Raw genomic sequence first — 14,500 nt, forward strand, 5'->3', positions numbered from 1 at the left:
CGAGATAACTGAGATTACAACCATGAGAGAGTTAGTAATCATTATATATTATAAGTGATAATAATGATAACATAATAGTAATATATTAATCCAAGAATGATGCAGGAGTCAACTTCACCATCCCTTGAGAGGTTACTCTTTGGCACAATTTGTAAAGGTCCAATCCCAAAATTAGCATAAACTATTCATGTCAACTAGAACCAAATTAAGAAATTAGAATTGTCATTTTAGAGCAATGTAGTTAACATTTACAGCTAACAACAGGTCGGGAGAGTCAAGTCCAATACAGTTATCTATTATGGAGTATTAACCGTATAAACCTGTATCATTATAGTACTAGAAAAATATTATCTATGTATAAACCTTCATTACAAGAGATACCTTTAGCTTCCAACAATAAAAGAACCCTGAGTCTCGACTTTCTTTTCAACCCCGGAAACAAAGTCCTCCATACACGACTTGTATGTATCCATGCCTGCAACCCTGCCCGCCAACTCCATCCCCAAATCCATCCATTTCTTTGCCTCCACTTCTTGCCCCAACCTTACCGGCAAAGCTGCTCGGTTCCATGCTGTCATAGCAAGCCATTTCCCTTCCTCAACTGGATACTCGCCTACCCTCAGTCCCACCATGATCCTGTATGCTTTCTTGTACATCCCATAGAGTCCATCATCACCGTTGTCATCATCATGCACATTGCCTTTATGAACACTGGTGATATTAACTAGTTTCCGGAGAATTAGAGCAACTGTCTGATAATCTGGAGAAGAAGAAGAAAGGAGGGAAGAAATACAAGTAGTAAGACAAAATGTAGCTACTTCAGTGTTTGGCCACGGTCCTTCTGATGCATTGAGACCAATTTGAAGGAGGTGATTTGGGTTGCAGTATTTGGAGTTGGCGTAGTTCTTTATCAAGAGAAGTTGCTTTGATTCGGTGTCATTTTGTCTTGCGTATAGATCGTATGCACTTAATGTGTATATGAAATAGAACTGGGGTTCAATCGTGTTGGTTTGATCGTCATCTACATTGGTTTTTGTAGAGCCAGACATTAGTATCTGCACAAAGTAAAGAAATAACAAATCAAGTTACTGCAGAAGTGTAGATATGGCAAAATGGACAGGTCAGAAAGGTTGGGTAAGTGATTAAAACAAGACATTAGATGTCCAGCTGACCAGCAAAGAAGTTACTGTAGATATGGAAAAATTTGGGTAATTGATCAAAACAGGACATGAGATGTTCATCGACCAGTAAAGAAGTTTTTCTCAAAATATTCTAACTTTATGTTTATATGGTTACTGTGTTCAATGTGGCTATAAAAACTGCCTTTAAAACTACATTATTACCATAATACTCTAAGTTATCGTAATGAATCAATTTAGGAAGTAGTGTACGTTACTGAAACAGTCCAGGGGACTTTCGAATTGTTTAACCCATTCAACCTGTTTGCTTACAACTAACACCTTTTGTTGTAAGTAAAACACAACCCAACTTGACCCACATTGCTAAGTGGCTAGAAATAACCAACTTTTAAATTTCTGTCGTATAAGATCTTAAAACAAGAATACAAGTTATCTAATGTTACGGGGTTAATAAAAATATTTTTCTTAAGTCAAGAGTAGTACCTTTTCGGCTCTTTCTAGCAACTCAATGGCTTGTTTAACTTCATTCTCCAGCAATGAGTTGTTACTTAGCCTTTCACCAGCTAACATGGCAGACACTGCTAATATCAGTGACTTGCATACCATCAAATTGTTTCCCTCCAATTGTCCTTCAGTTCTTACACCATAATATTCCGCACACATTTTAAAAAGTTCCGCAGATAAGTCGTATTTTGCTTCCTGACCACTTTTCAGTCCAATATTCCACAAATTCAAAGCAAACCAGTTTCTTTCCCTTTTTCCAACTTCGCCTGTACCAAAAAACCTTTCAGGTCCAATATCATTTAAACGTGCATGGGCCCTTTTCATGTATTTGAGGACTTCAGTTTCGTTTTGATGTTCTTGAATGAGGATTGTGATAAGGGTTCGAAAAACTACGACTTCTGTAGTTGGCATTGGTTTTCCCAAGGAAAAGAAGCCCAAAAGATGGGATAAAGAGTCAACAGCAACAGGAAGAGCACGGCAAGCAATGGCTTCATGGGCAGATAATGAGAGGAAGTCTGGAGTGAAGTCAGTGCAGGTTGGCATTGCTTGTACTTGAGTAATGGCACCATTATGATCCTTGTTTAGCAAATAGATCTTGAACTGCAGAATTTGAATAGTGAATATGCATAAAACTATCAATTTAATTAGCTACTTTTTGCAGATAAGTGAAGCACCAACTGAAACTTTTCAGTTGAGTACGATTCAAGGAAAATGTTTCGATCGTTTTCATACATTTACAATTCGTTTCAGAAAATAAAAGATAATGAAATAATGTAGGCCTGTTCAAGAACCATCAAACTACTTGTAAAAATGACAATAGGCAACATGCGATTTAAATGAAATATCCACAAAGTTTGGTTGCAGTTATGTGGGAATACCCCAAAAAGTTTGAAGCATGACAATTGAATTTGTGCTTGAAATCTAATTATGAAATATATTTTTAGGGAATATAACTTTGATCATCTTGAATCCAAATTTGCCTTTTGACTTTCGTTAAGGCAGAGCACACAGGACATACCTTCAGGAAAGCACAAACAATATTAGGTTCCAGCTGCAATTGTGAAATACAAATAAGTTTAATAAAAACTATCATGGAAAGACAATTAAGTACTTTTCTTTCTTATAACATTAAAAAGTTCTTGCAGTGGACTTACTGTACCTTAGCAGCCTCATCTATGTATTCCTGAGCTCTATCCAGTTGGGAGATGCCTAGATGACAAAGGCACAATACTCTATAGCCCTTCGCCCGAAGAGATCTGTTCTCTATGTCATGAGGAACATAAAGTAGAGACTTCTCAAACATTTCTGCACTGACCTCATAATCCTTGGACCTGAAATGATCTGCTGCACTGCAGTACCATAGTTATATAGCAGTGATTAGTGGTATCATATCAGCTGTGTACATGTTTTACCAACAACCACATCTTTCTTTGCACAGAAACTTGTTCAATTCATATGATTTACAATCCCATAGCATGCTTTGGATAGGGTGATATGATAGTAATGGCAAACATGAAACTGATACTGACTGCTAATCCACATCAATTTCAACATAGGAAACAAGCCAATGTTGCATACTAAAAATGATATTAGATAACACAGATATAAATTGCATCTCAGTGTACAATGGCATGCAAGTTGCAAAAATTACTGCTACAGAAGTGCAGTAGGCAATTTAGCCACAATCTACAAAACATCACATTACTTTGTTCAAAATCTTATTACGAAATGAGTTTTTCTGTTCTTTCTCCCAAAAAACTAGATGTGAATCCACTGGTCGTGCTTAGACCTAGACGACCAGCAACATAACCTGTTTCTCGATGAGCACAGAGTGAAAGATAATGACTTACCGGTGCCAAAGAAGAGCATGCATGCCAGACCTCTCTTTTGCAACCAGCTCTCCAGAAAACAGAGAAACAACCTTGTCATTGGATACAAACTCAGCAACCAATTTAGCACTTGCCCTAGCTCCCTCTCCACTTAAAGATTCACCTAACATTCTCTGAACAACCCTAATCGCTGCACCAGCACTGACGTCACACCTCCCCAAAAGTCCCAAAAACACCCCCATTGTAGTCTCCGCCCCAGAATTGCCCACGGCCTGTAAGTACGACTCCATTGCAGATACCCAAACACCCTCTGGAATCCCCTTATTTACCACCATACTCTTCAATTCCTTTTCTGCTTCTCCAAACTTTCCTAACCCTAACCAAGCCTTCATTGCCAAAACACTCGAACTAGGATGATCTTCACCTTTCTCACCATCTCTCAAAACTCTCACACACTTCAAAACACTCTCAAACTCATCCCTCTGCAAATGTGACGCCGCCATGAATCTCAACGTCTTCATTCTCAACTCCTTCAAACCTAACGTTTCCTCTTTCCTTTTCACATTCCTTAACCCTTTCTCACACAACTCCAAAGCTTCACTCATTAACTTCAACGCCTCGTTCACACCTGACACTTCATTTTTCGACAAAACTAACTTTCCAAAACCCATATACTGATTCCCTAACACTATATAACTCTCAGCATTTCCAAACAACAATCTCTTCGACCTATTTAACAAATTAACAGCTAAAGTATAATCCAATACCTCCCAACATGTTTTCGCTCTAGCGATATGTAAATCCAAAACTAACCTACGCTCATCACGATCCGTCACATCGCTAATCTCGACTTTATTCGTCAAATCAGTCGCTTTCTCATAACAATTACTAGCTAAATCATACTTGCGAAGCTCATGCCATATCATACCAGTTTTATAATAAAACGAAGCGCATTTAAAATACGGAGACGGTATACCTGACACGTCAGCAGCTAGAAACAGAAGGTCCGCCGATACTTGCCGGAGTTTCGCGTGTTCTTCGGTAATTTTACTCGATGATGATCGGACGAAATTCGATAAATCGACACACGCGTTCCATAATCGGTAACTCAGCTTCCATATCTGAAGCTTAACGGAGTTCTGCAACGGCGCGAGGGACGCTAATTGAGTCAGTCCGTGACGGAGGTTAGGGTTTAAGGATTCCGGTAACGGAGATCCCGGTGAGATCCGTTCGATTTCTGTTGTTGATGCTTCTAACTTGCAGAGTAGTTCGGAAATTGGATCCGGTGACGGTGTTTGCCGGACATCCGGCGATGAAATTTCGGCGATCCTCATTTTTGGCGCCAATTTTATTTCACCAATTTTGATTCAGAAATATGATTTGTAGCTTTGCTTGTATATAAGCATCACTTTTTTTATATTTTTTCTAAATGAAATGTAAAACGCAGAAATAAGTCAAATAACTCGTGTAAATTTCTCTTTGAATAATATTACGGAGTATTAATATTAAAGTTCCTTGATTTTTTTAACTGCGCGGTAATATTAACCACATCCTCGTTTAACTTGCTCGTACTTACCTAGTTACCTATACTCTATCTTATGAAAATTACACTATCTATTGAAAATTTACATTTTTGAATTAAAAATTATCAATATCGTCTTAGTGATTAAATGATACTATGAATCTCTTATCTTTTAAAGTATCTCCGGTTTACATCGATTAGTTTTACATCACTTTCTTTTACATAAATTGACACTCCTGCCACCACCAACATTCGCCACCATTACTACCATTTCTCGTCATTACAACTGGTCGCCATCGCCACCGTCATATTGTATAAGTTTCATTGTGTTTTTCGGTCTACTATTATAAATTATACTATGAGTCTCATATTGTATTTTTCAATGATATAAGTAATTTTTACCCTCCATTAAATTTTCATCTTTATTTTCCACCATTAAATCTAATTGCTTACATCATCTTTGATTAAATTTTTTTTAAAAAAAAGATGATATTAATCCTCCAACTTTAGATTATTTGTTTAATCTAAAACACAATAATGATTACACGTTTTTATCTAGCTAATTTTTTATTTATCAATTTCTTTTTCAGAATAATAATAATGTCCATCTGTTTGTATTTTTAACAATTCGATAGTTCGTTCTTTTTCTTAAGCCTTCATAATCGTGAGCTCATGTCAAAGAGAGATATTCACATATGAGAATTTTTATACTTTGGGGATTGATATTCTAAAATAACATATATTGAGTTAATTTGGAAGTTCTCACTGAAATCATGATGTCGTGTTATATAAATTTTATATATATATATATATTACTTGCTGTTATTTGCTCCGATGATTGACGAATATATATTTACTTTCTAATACTAAAATACAAGATATTTACAAAAAAAATTATAAGTATGTTATATATATACTTGAAGGTAATCAAAAGAAAAATAAAATGTCTGATTTATAGTATTTTGAAAGCAAATGAAAATGTAGAAAGGTATATATATATTTTATTCTTCCAAATTTTTATACTTTTAATGTTTTTTTTTCATTATGTCAGTTTTTTATATGTATAAATATACTATTTTATACGGTTCCCTTACGGTTCACGCGGGTTATAATCTAGTTATAAAATACATACAAAAATATTAACATTAGTGTTAAAAGAAAGAAAAAATCAAAATCAAAATAGACACTAAAAATGGAACGATGATAGCAAGTTACAAGGTTTTACACATATTCGTAATAAAATAATTTAAGATATTTATCTCTCAAACTCTTAAAATTAATCCCCTTAACTATATAATTATAGAAACAAAATCTTAAAGACCTTCCGACCAAAAACTATGTAATTATATTATATTCGATGCATGATCATCAATGGAACCAAAATCAGATGGAAAATTAAAATAAAACAATCTAACTAAAGTCTCAAAACCCCAACTGATCGATTTCTAGCTAGCTCTTTCGAACATGAAGTACTTCAATATCATTATCGCCATCATCGTCTCTTTAATCTTCTTGCCATCATTCTCATTAGCCATTGATACACTCACATCATCTAACCCACTAACCATAAACCAAACTCTGGTATCTAACGGTGACGTTTATGAGCTCGGTTTTATCAATCCAGCCAACGATGGTAATTTATATATAGCTATTTGGTACAAGAATGTTGAACCGAAAGTATACGTTTGGGTAGCTAATAGAGACAACCCCATTACTTCATCATCATCAAATAGTACAATGTTAGCTATAGGCGATGACGGAAACGTAGTTATACTATCTAATGAAACAGTAACCCCTGTTTGGTCATCTAACCAATCGGTTTCGGTTGTAAATACAGTTGCACAACTTCTTGATGATGGTAATTTTGTTTTACGACCCGAGAATAATGAGAGTTATTTTATTTGGCAAGGGTTTGATTATCCTACAGACACGCTTTTGCCTGGGATGCAACTTGGTTGGACTCGTAAAGATGGGGTGAACCGGTTTTTGCAATCATGGAAATCAGATATTGACCCGGGTAGTGGTGATTATACAGTTAAGATGAATATTGATGGTTTCCCCGAGTTTTTTTTGTATAAGGAGGAAAGGGAAGTAATATATAGAAGTGGATCGTGGAATGGAAGAAGGTTTAGTGGAGGTGGAGCACCCCGGATGGAAAACACCCCGGTGGAGTACGAGTTTGTTAACAACTTGGATGAGATTACATATACATTTGTGTTGAAGGATAGGTCGGTTTTTTCAAGATTGTTTATGGAGTCTTCAGGTAAGATTAGACGTTTAACGTGGGTTGAAACAACTGGCACGTGGAGCGAATACTGGTACGCTCCACGTGACAGATGTGATAATTATAGCGAATGTGGGAATTTTGGTATATGTGATGCAAACTCTATTTCTAATTGTAAATGTATGAAAGGATTCAGACCGAAAGACCAAATAGCTTGGGATCTACAAGAAGGGAAGGATGGGTGTGTTCGGGCCACCAAGTTGGATTGCTGGTCCGATGGATTTTTGGCTTTGAATAACACAAAGTTGCCAGAGAGTAGCAAAGCGTTTGTTAATAAGACAATGAATTTGGACGAGTGTCGTGAGATGTGTAAAAGGAATTGTTCTTGTACTGCTTATGCTAATATGAATATTACTGGTAGTGGGTCGGGTTGTGTGATTTGGGCTGTGGATCTTTTGGACATGAGACAGTATGTTGAATCTGAAGGAAGTGGACAAGATCTTTACGTTAGAGTTGTAAAATCTGATGCCGGTACGTATAATTTGCTAATCTCAACGTCTTAAACTAATTTTGTACTAATTACCTATTAATGATGTCTTTGTCATACCTTACCATAGAAAAACGTACATATAAGTAATGCTCGTTTTACATGCTTAATTAGCTAAACTAGTTCAGGCGGCCTATTAACTAAAGCATCAATATGTTTAGGATGATCTTCTACCAAAAGGCGTGAAAATTTTTATTGGAAATGATAATATGGCGAACATTAATAATCAATATGAGTATATACTATGCATTTTGCAGACACATCATCGGCACCAGCAGTCCTTCTAAAAGTGGCCGTTCAAGGAACAATGTTGCTAAAACTGTGGCCATTACAGCAGGCAGTTTTGCAGTAATATTATTACTCCTCCTGTTTTACTTAAGGAGGAAGAAAATGGAACACTTAAAGGGCTCCATGATAGATAAAAGAGGTAATTTTGACTCAATAACTTAGTTAATTGTACTCAGTATTGTTAAAGTAAACGAGTAAAATCACTCTTTTTATTCTTCATAGCTCAAAATGTTTTTACCACAAGAATTCCCGAGTTTGATAAAAACAGCTTTGGATTATAAAAATATAGTTGACACTTTGAATTATCACAGTTAAACTAGTTGGTTGTTATAATCTAAATTAGGTCCACATGAAAGAAGCCAAGATTTCTTGATGAAGGAAGGGAATATGTCAGTAAGCAAGAAGGATTATGCTGGTGAAACAACTCAAGAACTTGAATTACGTTCCTTTAAATTTACGACATTAGCTAAAGCAACAAACTACTTCTCTGACACACATAAACTCGGGAAAGGAGGGTTTGGATGCGTTTATAAGGTAATATATATCTTACTCTACAAACATTTAAAAGATGATATTAGATATAGGGGTCAAGAAAATACCAGTGACATTGTTGGTTTTTATAAAATCAGGGTATTTTAAAGGAAGGCGAAGTTGTAGCTGTAAAAAGGCTCTCAAAAACTTCCGGCCAAGGAATTGAAGAACTTAGAAACGAGGTCATATTAATCGCAAAACTTCAACATAGAAACCTCGTTCGATTACTTGGTTGTTGTATCGAGGTCAAAGAAAAGTTGTTGGTCTATGAGTACATGGAAAACAAAAGTCTCAATGCGTTTCTTTTTGGTGAGTTTCTTCACGGTTTTGGGTATTTTCCTTATGAATTTGCAAATTGATTTTATAGTTGGCATGTAACATAACTCTTAATTTTTAATTTAGATAAACAAAAAAGTGCACAACTGAATTGGCAAATACGATTCAATATTATATGTGGGATTGCTCGAGGGCTTCTTTATCTTCATCAAGATTCGAGGCTTAGAATCATTCATAGAGATATTAAAGCAAGTAATATTTTTCTTGATAAGGAAATGAACCCGAAAATATCTGATTTTGGGATGGCTCGAATTTTTTGGGGAGATCAAACTGCAACAAAAACAAAGAAAGTGGTCGGAACATAGTAAGTACTATACCAGCCTCTTTACTTCAAGATGGATTTTTAGACGTGTTACAGTTTGTTTCCTAAACATTATTTTCTCCATCTTTTGCAGTGGTTATATAGCACCAGAATATGCAATGGATGGCATTTTATCAACAAAGTCGGACGTTTTTAGTTTTGGGGTTTTGGTTCTCGAGATAGTGACTGGTCAAAAGAACAGAGGGCTCTACTATGCAAGTGACCAACATAATCTCTTCCAACGTGTAAGTACTAACACGCAGTGAGCATTTGCGTTAGTTTTTACATGTACCATTTTTTGTACTAAAAAACAATATTTTCCAGACATGGAGATCATGGAACGAAGGCCACCCTTTGGAATTACTCGATGCATCCATAAGGGCTGAATTTTCACAAGTATTAAGATGCATACAAATAGGTTTGTTATGTGTTCAAGAACACGCAGAAGATAGACCAAGTATGTCGAAAGTGATGTTAATGTTGAGCGGTAACACTGAAGCCAGCATGCCACAACCGAAATATCCTGGCTCGCTATCATCTAGCAAACAAGATGAATCCTTGACCATGAACGAGGTCACAATTACTATACTAGACGGCAGGTAGCTAAAACCATAGGCTCGGTATATCTAACAGAGGGAATTTTCAACGATAGGGTGAATGTTTATAGGTAATTTTGTCATACACATTATTTCAAATGGGTTCTTCTAAGCATTTTTTTTTTAAAAATCGTCTAAATTAACAGATAACATTGTATACATGGATATATGATATATATATATTTTTTTTTTTTGAAAATTTAACTTCATTCACAGAGAACCAAAACCCACAAATGTGGGTCGGTCACCAAATTACACCATCCTTTATTTACATATCTCAAATCTATTCCAATCTTCTAAACTAACTGTACAATTTCTTGCTCTATTTTTAAACCAAAAATAATAGACTTGATCTCTTGAATCACCTTCTCCTCTCTTATCGTTTCTTCGTTGAATCTTTTGTTATTTCTTGCCCGCCATAAGCACCAACATGTTACAAAAACTATTCTTTTGACGATCTTCTTAGTTGTACCTCCAAGCCTCAAGTATTCTTCAATCCCGAGGATATATGATATAATTACTTTGTGTGATTTGGGCTATTGATATCAATACAACACCAATTGGTAATCTGTGGGAAGTACATGTTAGTGTTGGTCTTGATAATTTGAGAAACAAGTCAAACCCTATCACAGTCAAGGGCTGAGATATATGGGCTATGTTTTTTTTTTACATAGTGGATACCACTACGTTTAAGCTCCACATATTCAGAGCCGTCTTTGAAAACATAAAATTCAGGACCCGGCTCGAGAATAAAAAACGGGTGGACCCTAAGATCATGTTAATTACTTTAATCAGTTACCCGTTTCTGTATCTATTTGTCTTTGCAACAATCCAAGAACATATTTTTTATTTAGAACGGCGTGTTAGTTTGTTGGTGGTTCGAACTCATCCCAGTGGGCAGTATGCTAGCGGTTGGAACCCGAAGGCACTGCTGAAGACCAAGGGTGCGATAACACGGCCCACACGTGTCTGAGGAGGTAAATTTCTAAGACCATGGGGTATTGAGATTCGATCCCAGGTCTCCCATCCAACATCCTCTCCCCTAGAACCCCAAAGAGGGCCCTGGTGTCCACGAACATATTTTAATTCTAATAAATAGTAAAACTTTTATAAAATCAAGGTGAAAGATTAAAACATGCTTTCTAAAATAAAAAATGAAATTTATTTTCTAGTTTTGAACGTGTTATCCAAATTTTCATCTGTTTTCCAAAGATGAAAAACTCGTAAAAAAAAGTTTAGGATCAAAGTTGCGTACTATCGCCTACAAGTTTAGTGCATATAAAGAGCGTGGTACTGGTATCCGGTTGTGTAATAGTGGCCATGGTTAGGAATCATATATGTTGTAAGTCGGGGTGCCCATGTAAATGGGAATGTGGTTATCAGTACAAGGATAGGCATAGGGTACAAACCTATCTATCATTCTAGGGTAGTAGTTCTTGTCAGCAACGGCAAAGTTAGAGTTTCGGGATGTATCCTGCTATGTCGTTTGCTCTGGGTCTTTTGGGCTGGGGTTTTGCAACTTCTGTGGCTAGTTTTTTGTCAGCCTTTGCTTTCTCAAGCTGAAGGATCCTTTTTTGAATTGAGGCCAATGGGTACTTACTTTCAAGCTTGTGCTATTCGATACCCTTGACGACGGCTTTTAACGCATATAGTTCTCTCTCAGGGACACCATTCTAGATTTAGAGAAGTTCAACATATAAACTTGAAGTGGTTTGCATAGTATGCATATTATAATATTTGTCATAGTGAGAAGATGTGGCAATTTTGACCCATATATTTAGACAAGAGGCTGATTGAGTTACATTCCGTCTCTAAGGCCTCTGCTTATAAGGCCGTCTTGCGAGCGTCCAAAGTAGTGAAGACGACGGACGTTATTGCCGGCGAGCGTCCAAAGTAGTGCGTCCTCACATTTAGTCCTCCCAGGGACTCCCACGAACGCTCCTTTGTGGGCCATGTAGCAACGGTTTAAAAATTTTTTTTGTCTTCTTCTCATTTTGAAATTAACGGCTATATCTCCAATCTATTTCTTCTCCTCTTCTTTTCTTCCACACAGGCGACCCCCATTTCATTTTTTTGTTCTTCCACAACCAACCTCTAAAATAACTTCTTCTCCTTCTCCAATTATTTTTCTTCCACAGCCACCATGTCTAAGAAAAACAAACAGAACCAATCAAAATGTTGGAGACGACATGCTTCAAAACCTTCTCGACTTTCCTACACCACCATCACCGGCGATGTCGTCGTCTAGCCCACAAGTTCAATTTACCAACTCTCAATTCCCACTCAACTATATGTCGTCGCCATCGATGCCTCCACTCCATGTGAACCCGTTTTCGACTTAGTTTTATAATCAAGTGGGTTATAACCCGATTGACGGTATAAACAACGCAAACAACCTTCTTTTATTGCAACAATTGCAGGCGGCACAAATGTTTCAACAAGCTACAGCAGCAGTCGCACCACCACCACAGCTGACTAATGTGGTAGATGACGCGGACAATCAACGGGCAGGTACTAGTGTTGCTTCTGCCACTCATGTGGACGATGAAGTAGAGGTAGTCGAACCGCCGAAGTAAATGACAAAAAAAGGAAAGGAGGTTGCAGAAAAGAGGAAATGGACTGAAGACAAATGTGTGATTTTGACTAGGTGTTGGGTGCATGCTACCGAAGACGCGATCAAGGGGAATAGTCAAACGTGTTAGAACCAGTTTTGTCCAAACTGGCCAGTCTCCAGTTGCATCTGGAGACCAGAAGATTTGTCCAGAAATATATTGAAGTCCAGTTGCAACGTATAGTTAATGCAACTGAAGACTTCCTCCAATTGAGATCTGATGAGAACCGAAGACATTCCAATTGACGTCAAAGACAACAAATGGAAGATAGAGAATGACAATGGCAGCGAAGCCCAGTTGGCATTCTACACAGATTGAAACTGGAGAATATCAGTTTAAAGCCTTTACAATGCTTTACACTGTTTACGAGGAAGACCTTTTTGCTTTATGCAGCTTTATACAGACAATATCATTTGTCTATGATTAAAGTACAAAAGTGCATAAAGCAGGTTATATAAAGTAATGTCTTGACTTACCTTATCAAACATTTCAAAGGAACTCACTTAGTTTCCTTAAATGTTGTCAACCATATCTATACGACAAAGTTGGATTCCCAATGCCAACTTTGTCTATAAATAGAGGTCTTTGCACAACAAGAATATAACTTTGCATATTCAGACTTTTGCAATATTCTTGGTGTACTTTTGCAATATTCTCTCAATTGTAAAAAGGAACACTTCACAACTTTAAGTGTTTCGATTGTTTAACAAGGCTTTAAAAGATGGTCATCGTAACGTGAGTCAACTTCATGGAAAATGGAACAAAATCAAAGTTGGGTGTAAGAATTTTGGGGTTGTGTTTAAAAGATTTAATGATGAAGGACGACAAAGCGGCGCCGACGAGAAGCATATTTATGATGCCGTTCATGAGCAATACAGGGCCTAGTATTTAACGTCTCACTTTGCATTCGAGAAATGTTGGGAAATGTGTGTGCTTTTTTTTTTAATTTAATGTGTTTTTTTATATATAAATGTGTGTGTTTTTTTGTTAAAGATATAGTTTGGTTAAATGTATTTAAAAGAAAATGATAAAAGAAGTCCTGAAGAAGAGAGTCCTGGAGGGAGTCCTGCTGACGTGGCAGTCAGGACTCTCCAAGACTCCGGTCCTTATAAGCAGAGGCCTAACTAGTCCCATGGGTTAAGCAAAATGACTTGAGAAAAACGAAAATCATGTCAAAATGGGTCAATTGGCTTGAAAGTCATCTGAAATGTGTTTATACGTATAAAACTGTTCTCTTTATTAGAAGGACTAATTACAAATTAAGGTCAATAATATATATAACACATTCAGAACATATAAAATCAAACATCAAAAGATGTCTGCATTAAGAATTTAAGATAGACACATTTTGGCGTATTTAATCAACCCGTGCATCTTGCAACCCCTAATACAAGTACCAAAACAGGAAATTACAATGCCTACCTTCACATATTTACCAACCCGCGCATTATAAAGTCGCAAGCTTCATTTCAGTGTGGAATAAGGAAAACAAATTACAAAACTACACAGTTCTGTAACATATTGAGACTAAATGGTACGAGGCCTTCTCATGGAGGGGGTCTTTGGCCACATAGCTCTATGTCATCCTGGTAGGCATTCTCAAAAAATAGGGTGTGAGGCATCTTGGGTTAGTTGGGGTCTTTTGTCATGTGTCATCAAGTAATAATTAATTAATTAATTATTATTATTATTATTATTATTATTGTATAAACTACATATTAAACACATAAAAAAGTTCATACATACAAAATACAAATTAAGTTCCATTACATAAATATAAAACACTAAGCCTCATGATCGCTAACGTATTCATTAAGGTCGGGCATAAATTCATCTTGTCCCGAACGGGTCATCCATACTTGATTCATGATTCACTAAATCCACCATGAGCATGTTGTGGGTTTCTCTACTTTTGATCGCATGCAAGTTCTCGATCCGTTGCTCCATGGGAGTTTCTTGTGTCCAGTACTCCGAGTCCAAAGAAGGGTCTTCCGGGTCGTAGTCTTGACTAGGGATGACAACGGGCCAGGTATGGTCCGGGTTTTGCTAATTCCAGACCCGTACCCGATTA

The 14,500-nt window shown here is 36.7% G+C and overlaps 2 protein-coding genes across 2 annotated transcripts; one reads left to right on the forward strand and one right to left on the reverse strand.

The window, feature by feature from the left end:
• Nucleotides 1-225: 225 nt before the first annotated feature.
• LOC122593986 (TPR repeat-containing protein ZIP4) lies at nt 226-4,806 on the reverse strand. Its single transcript, XM_043766458.1, has 5 exons — nt 3,494-4,806; nt 2,803-2,992; nt 2,662-2,694; nt 1,623-2,243; nt 226-1,055 (listed from the first exon to the last, which is right to left on the reverse strand). The coding sequence occupies exons 1-5, from the start codon at nt 4,804-4,806 to the stop codon at nt 384-386; spliced, it is 2,829 nt and encodes a 942-aa protein (XP_043622393.1). The 3' UTR covers nt 226-383.
• A 725-nt stretch (nt 4,807-5,531) lies between these two features.
• Nucleotides 5,532-9,824, forward strand: LOC122591647 (receptor-like serine/threonine-protein kinase SD1-8). Its single transcript, XM_043763904.1, has 8 exons — nt 5,532-5,541; nt 5,979-6,028; nt 6,510-7,749; nt 8,397-8,587; nt 8,683-8,893; nt 8,987-9,224; nt 9,316-9,466; nt 9,546-9,824. Exons 1-8 carry the CDS (start codon nt 5,532-5,534, stop codon nt 9,822-9,824), a joined length of 2,370 nt encoding a protein of 789 aa, XP_043619839.1.
• Nucleotides 9,825-14,500: the final 4,676 nt, after the last annotated feature.

This window comes from Erigeron canadensis, chromosome 3 (assembly GCF_010389155.1).
Source record: "Erigeron canadensis isolate Cc75 chromosome 3, C_canadensis_v1, whole genome shotgun sequence".
NCBI lineage: Eukaryota > Viridiplantae > Streptophyta > Magnoliopsida > Asterales > Asteraceae > Erigeron > Erigeron canadensis.